Raw genomic sequence first — 7,224 nt, 5'->3', positions numbered from 1 at the left:
CTATAGATACTTAGGCATTTAATTCCAAACTAGCACTTAATTCTACAGAAATTTGGGCAGCATTTCCCCTGTAAATAGACCAACCCCGAGAATTTAACTCGGCCAAATCAACAACAACAACACCAACAACCAAAATAGCAACATCCATAATCAATTCAAAACACATTCTAACATTAAATACTCTTTCTACATAATCTAACAACATTCACCATATTCAATTCAACGGCTTACATTCAAGCCAACATCAACGCTCATACATTCAATTACTAGTTCAAACCCATACCAACAACATTCAAGAACATTTTAAACAATTCATACAATGTTTCAAACATCCCAAACAACACCCCACTTCACCGAAATATGCCCAAACCCGAGAACATAACTATAACCCATTCCTCACTTCCAAATCATGATTTGCACCAACAATCCACACTCTAACAATGTCATTCTCATAAATATAAAAATTACGTTAAATGCACATTAACCTCCAAATCAGCCTATAACAATTACAACATCAACTTGAGTCATTAGAATCTCATTATCAACATGGAATTCACAACGACAACAACCCAAAACACTAACGAGAATTAACTCATTCTTTGCTACACCTCACAAGCCATATTCGGCCAACACATCACACACATACATATTGATGATTCTCATCCATCTCTTCACTTCACACAATCAAAACATGCTAGCTAGAATTTAATTCATAATTACACAACACAACACACACACACGGCCATACACCATGCACACGGCCTCAACTCCAACATGCCATATTTCATAAATTTCATCCATTTTTGCATACTAAAACACACATAAACCTTCCATAACACATAAAAACATGATTAAACCTTACCTTTCTTCTTCAACTTCACAACTAGCTAGGGTTGCAAATGATGAAAACAAATGGTCTATTGGCCCAAACAACAACTCCACGTTAATGAGGACCCTTCAATTAGTGGGTTTGCTAGGAAGAAACTATTTTTTGATGGCTAAATTTGGTCTTCAATTTTGGGCATCTATGGCCGAATGGCCTTCAACTTTGCTCCAAGTTCTTGTTTTTTTTTTCTAAGTGTAAAATGATAAGAAGATGACTTATTAGTCATCTTTTGTGCTAATATATGAGTTGCACAAGTGTACTTGGCCCACACATGGGTTGGACCAATTAAATTTGGTCACAAAATGTGTGGGCCCCACTCCAAGCCATACGGCCAAATGGCCAAATTTTCATGATTTTTCAACTTTCAAATATTTCATTTTTAGCCCCAAATTTTCCTAAATGTTCCATGCCAACAAGTTCATGAACAACTTATGTCTCAAAACAAAATCGAAGGTCAAAAGTCTCGACTTCGTATCCCGGAATGGTCTTATCCCTAACTTATCATAGTTAATCCGGATTGTCCCAATGCACAAAATACGGGATATAACATTTTTGAAGATTAACCCGAGGTCTGGGTATCACCAATTGAAGGTAAAGGAAAAGGATATTTTGAAAACCGCTTTCCGTACTCGTTATGGGCACTTTGAGTTTCTAGTCATGTCATTTGCGTTGACTAATGCGCCTGCTGTATTTATGGATTTGATGAATCGGGTGTTTAAGCCTTATCTAGATCGCTTCATTATTGTGTTTATAGATGATATCTTGGTGTATTCTAAGAGTCGTGAGGATCATGCTAATCATTCGAGAATAACTATGACAACACTCGAGGAGAACAAGCTTTATGCAAAATTCTCTAAGTATGAATTCTGGCTTGAGTCGGTGGCTTTCTTGGGTCATGTAGTGTCTGGTGACAGCATTAAAGTAGACCCCCAGAAAATTTCAGCGGTTAAGGATTGGCCTAGACCCACTAGTGCGACGGAAATTCGTAGTTTCTTGGGTTTGGTAAATTACTACAGAAAGTTCGTGGAAGGTTTTTCATCTATTGCCTCACCGTTGACTAAGTTGACGCAGAAGACTGCTAAGTTTCAGTGGTCCGAAGCTTGTGAAAAGAGTTTCCAAGAGCTTAAGGCAAGATTGACTTCGGCTCCTATTTTGACTCTACCTTCTGGGTCTGGCGGATATGTGGTGTATTGTGATGCTTCTAGAATTGATTTGGGTTACGTGTTAATACAGAATGGCAAGGTGATTGCTTATGCTTCGCGACAGTTGAAAAAAGCATGAGAAGAATTACCCGACTCATGACTTGGAGTTGGCTGCTGTGGTTTTTGCTTTAAAAATTTGGCGTCATTATTTGTATGGTGAGAATTGTGATGTTTTTACTGATCACAAGAGTCTGCAATATATCTTCAAGCAGCGAGAGTTGAACCTCAGACAAAGGAGGTGGTTGGAGTTGTTAAAAGATTATGACTTGAATATTTTGTATCATCCTGGTAAGGCCAATGTGGTTGCTGATTCTTTGAGTAGGAAGTCCATGGGCACGTTGGCATATTTGCGTGCACATGACATGCCTATGGGAAGAGAAATTCGAAGACTTGCTAGTCTTGGTGTCAGACTCGATGAAACCGAAGATGGAGAGTTAGTGGGAATCACGCCATCACGGTCTGATGTGGTGGAAAGGATAAAATCCAAGCAATATGATGATGAACTTTTGGCAAAGCTGAGAGATGGAGTGGAAAGGGGTGAGTACACTTCGTTTATTGTTGGTACTAGTGATAGTGTTCTGCGGTTGCAAGGACGATTGTGTGTTCCTGATGTTGATGGTCTTCGACAAGAATTAATGATGGAAGCTCATAGTTCCAAGTATTCAGTTCATCCGGGATCCACCGAGATGTATAAGGATTTGAAACAACACTATTGTTGGAAGAGCATGAAGGCTGATATTTCTAACTTTGTGGCTAAGTGTTTAAATTGTCAACAGGTGAAAGCTGAACATCAAAGGCCTGGGGCCTGGCTCAGAATATTGAGATAACGCAATGGAAGTGGGAGGTGATCAATATGAATTTCGTTTTGGGTTTACCCCGTACAAAGGCCAAATTTGATTCGATTTTGGGTAATCGTGGATAGACTCACAAAGTCTGCTCATTTTCTCCCTATGAAGACATCATATGCCGCAGCGGAGTATGCCAAGTTATATTTGAAGGAGATCGTTAGGTTGCACGGTGTTCCGGCATCTATCATATCTGACAGAGGTACACAATTTACTGCTCACTTCTGGCAGACGTTTCAAGAAGGTTTAGGGACTAGAGTGAAATTAAGCATTGCCTTTCATCCTCAAACTGACGGGCAGGCAGAGAGAACTATTCAAAATTTGGAGGATATGTTGCGTGCTTGTGCAATTAATTTTGGAGGAAGTTGGGTAGAACACCTACCTCTGGTGGAATTCGCTTACAACAATAGTTATCAAGCGAGTATTTAAATGGCTCCTTATGAGGCTCTTTATGGGAGGCGTTGTCGGTCTCCAATTGGTTGGTTTGAACCAACGGAAGTAGAATTGTTGGGTCCCAATTCAATTCATGAGGCGATTGAGAAGGTAAATCTTATTGTGTAGCGACTGAAGACCGCTCAGAGTAGACAAAAGTCTTATACGAACGTGAGGCGTAGGGAATTGGAATATGCTGTTGGTGACAAGGTTTTCTTGAAAGTGGCACCTATGAAGGGGGTAATGTGTTTTGGCGGAAAGGGCAAACTTAGTCCTCGTTACATTGGTCCTTATGAGATTACAAGAAGAGTTGGGAACGTAGCTTATGAGTTCGGTGTTTCACATTTCGATGTTGAGGTTGTATAAACCTAACCCTTCTTATGTATTGAACTATGAAGAGGTTGAGATTGATGAATCCTTGGCTTATGAAGAAGAACCAATTCAGATTTTGGATCGCCAAGTTAGAAGGTTGAGAACAAAGGATGTTGCGTCGGTTAAAGTGTTGTGGCGAAATCATAATACTGAAGAAGCTACCTTGGAAGCGAAGAGGACATGAAGAAGAGATATCCTCACTTGTTCCCTATTTAAGGTATGAGTTAAGTTTTGAGCTATTCATTCGCAAGGTGATTGTGTAGTTAAAATTCGTGGTGGTTAGTGACCTTCCTAGAATACGATTCTCATTCGAGGACGAATGATCTTAAGGGGTGGATAATGTAACATCCCGTAAATTCGAGTTAGGTGGGAATGTATGAAAACCAGTATTAAGTTGATATTTTTGCCATATGAATCCATTCGGGATGAATTCGGGTGATAAACGGTCGTTTTGAAGTCAAACCAAAAAGTGAAGTTTTTAAGGCCTTCTAAATTCGTCTAAGTCTGAGACAATCTGTACTTATGGCCAGTTTTCGGGTATTTGCATTAGGAATTTGAGAAAAATCAAAACATAAAGTTGTAGGTCTTTGAAATGTCTTTCCAACCATAAATTATGGAGCTCAAACAGAGCTCTGTACTAGAAGTTATGCCCGTTTTACTAGATGCTGCGCAATCTGCGCGAAGTGCCCTTCAGGTGCGCGATCGCACACCAGAAGCTGTGTTACTACCTTCGCTGCGCGAAGTGGGCTTCCAACTACGCGGCCGCGCACCGAAAATGTTGTTTTAAAAGCCTAACTTCATTATATTCATTCCCACTTCATTTTAAACCAATTTTTCTGAGGAAAAGAACACCAAAGAAGTCTCTCTAACCCTAAGGTGAGTCTATACTCAATCTCCATCAATCATACACGAAAGTTCATCTCTTCTTGATCATAAATCATCTCTCCAAACCCTAGGATCTTGAAAATTCTAGAAGAGGAAGAAGAGAGGCGTGTGGGATTCCTCTAAAAGGTAAGACTTTTAAGTTTTCTAAGTTTATTGTTAAGTTTGGGTTAGAGTAGAAAGTTCTACAAGATTAGAATCCGCTAGTGATTCATGGAAGTGTTCAAGAACACGTTCTAGACATGAAACCCCTAGTTTTTCTATAAAGGGGGGTATATGGGTAGAATTAGATTAAAGCTTTAATCTTTCTCATCTAAATCCATTGTAGATTGATTGTTGAGCCTTGGGAATTCTATTTTGCTAGCTTTTAGCGCGATTTAAGGTATGTCTCTCTTTTGAAAAATTATTTTGGATGAAAATCACTTTTTGAAACTATTGTTGGAAGTATAAATTTCATTCAAGGTTCTTTAACAAGATGAGGGAAGCGAGGCTGAGATGGTTTGGGCATGTAAGGAGTAGAGGCACAGATGCCCCAGTGCGGAGGTGTGAGAGGTTAGCTACGGATAGTTTCAGAAGAGGTAGGGGTTGAAAAGTATTGGGAGAGATTCAGGACATGGCTCGGGTTTGCTAGGGCAGACATGACCTTAGATAGGAGGTTTTGGAGGACTTAGATTAGGGTAGAAGGCTAGTAAGTCTCGGCCGTTTCGATCTATAGTCTATTGTCCTTTGTTTCTTACTACTATATGTGTGGTTTCTTGTACTTCGATTATCTTATTTATTTGTGATAGCTCTTGCTCCCTTTTTGATCGTACTTTCTATTTTGACTTATTCGCTTTCTTTAGTTTCATTTGCATTTTGCTTTGAATCGCTTGCGCTTATCTAACCTTTCTCGTTGTGATAAGCCGAGTGGTCTTTCGGAAACAACCTCCCTATCTTCCGAGATAAGGGTATGGTCTGTGTACACTTTACCCCATATTGTGGGATTTCACTAGGTATGTTGTTGTTGTTGTCCTTTAATGAATGAAAAGAAAAGTAATCTTTTCATGTTTCTTGAACTCTAATTCATGTCTAAATGGTGGTTAATGTGTGTGAGGGGACAAACCCACATTAAACCTAGATTGTAACAAACCCTATAGATGTATATGATATTATGAACGTCTTCCTCTATAAGAGATGCTTAATAATGATGGTTAAGGGTTGGTAATGATATTCTCAGTGATGAATTAGGACATGGAACTCTTTCGTAAAGAAGTTAAATGTTTTCAAAACATTGATTGAAATGACTTATTCTTTCAATATGGCATAATGAACCTCAATGACAATTGATGATGTGACTACATTACAAATGAATTATGAATTGGCTTCTATGCTATGAAAACTGATTGTTGTGTTTTGCCTAGCTACTCGGGAGAAAGGGTAGCCACTATGGATCCTAGTGTGATAATGCCTAGCCATTCTGGAGGAAGAGTGGCCACTTTCGGGTTTGGTACCTGGGGTGTGATTATGCCTAGCTATTCGAGAGGAAGGATAGCCACCGCTGAATTTCATATTCCGGTGTGGTGCGCTGTGACTGGGGAACCTCTACGGTCACCCCTTCGATGTGCTTGATTCTTGGGCTTGTATTGGAATGTGTGATATTCTTATTTTCTCATGGAATTGTTGTTGTTAATTATGATCAATTGAAAGGCATATTTGAAGTTGTGTCTTGACAAGAGGCCTTATAATCGGTTTTGATAATTCATATTGAGATACACAAACTGAATAACTGTTCTTACATTGGTTTCACATGATTTTCAGGACTGATTTCTTTATGTATTATTGTACTTTATTTTCATATTACTTGTTGTCCCCGAGGCACTCACTGAGTACGAAGTACTCAAGCATACAATTGTTGTTTTTTATGGTATGTTAGATAACGGTGAAGAGCAGGTTCTTGATACTCCAGGCATTTGGGAAGGACTTGCAGTTGCTGCTGATTTGGTGAGCCCACACATTCATTCATGGGACATTCTATTTATTTAATTCCATTTAATTATATCAGTTTCCGAGCTGCGTCCCAATAGGTTAGACATTATTACTTATACTTAGAAGCTCCTTAGTATACATTTGAATGTGGGTAGACGAAGAGTTGTTGTTTAACTCTTTCGGGCACACTATTATGTTTTGGTTGAATTTTTTAAATTATAAAGACTTCCGCTGATTTAATCCATATACTTATGATTTGTTTACCTTTATTTTATAAACTGTTTGGGCGAATGTTGAACCTGGCGGGTTCAAGTGTCATTATTGTGTCGTTTAGGTTCTTCTGATGTTGTTCATGACGTCGGATGTCCGTCACGTCTAGGGTAGGTTTCGGGGCGTGACAGTTTTGTAAATTGATTAAGGGTTGTTTAAGTTTGTCATGCCCCCAACCCAACCTCGGATGTAATAGGCATCCGATGCTATGAACAACACCGGAAGCACCCGTCACGACCCAAACCGATGAGCCGCGACGAGTGCCTAATTTCTAGTGACCAAACACTCCTATACTCATAGCTGGATAACACTGCATAATAAGGGCCCACAAGCAACTCAATTTGGACAAAACTGACTCATGAAAGGATAA

The 7,224-nt window shown here is 39.3% G+C and overlaps 1 protein-coding gene across 1 annotated transcript in view; it reads left to right on the top strand.

Annotated features, from left to right (window-relative positions):
- Positions 1-1,699: 1,699 nt before the first annotated feature.
- LOC132054328 (uncharacterized) overlaps positions 1,700-7,224 on the top strand; it is a 63,555-nt gene continuing 58,030 nt past the window's right edge. The window contains exons 1-4 of the mRNA XM_059446372.1: positions 1,700-1,888; positions 2,382-2,555; positions 3,045-3,135; positions 6,532-6,599. Coding sequence (XP_059302355.1) covers positions 1,700-1,888; positions 2,382-2,555; positions 3,045-3,135; positions 6,532-6,599 — 522 coding nt within the window. The remainder of the gene's footprint in view (positions 1,889-2,381; positions 2,556-3,044; positions 3,136-6,531; positions 6,600-7,224) is intronic.

Source organism: Lycium ferocissimum, chromosome 4 (genome assembly GCF_029784015.1).
Source record: "Lycium ferocissimum isolate CSIRO_LF1 chromosome 4, AGI_CSIRO_Lferr_CH_V1, whole genome shotgun sequence".
In the NCBI taxonomy this organism is placed as follows: Eukaryota; Viridiplantae; Streptophyta; class Magnoliopsida; order Solanales; family Solanaceae; genus Lycium; species Lycium ferocissimum.
Note: the sequence above shows the minus strand (reverse complement) of the source record. Positions and strands in the feature narration are given on the sequence as shown.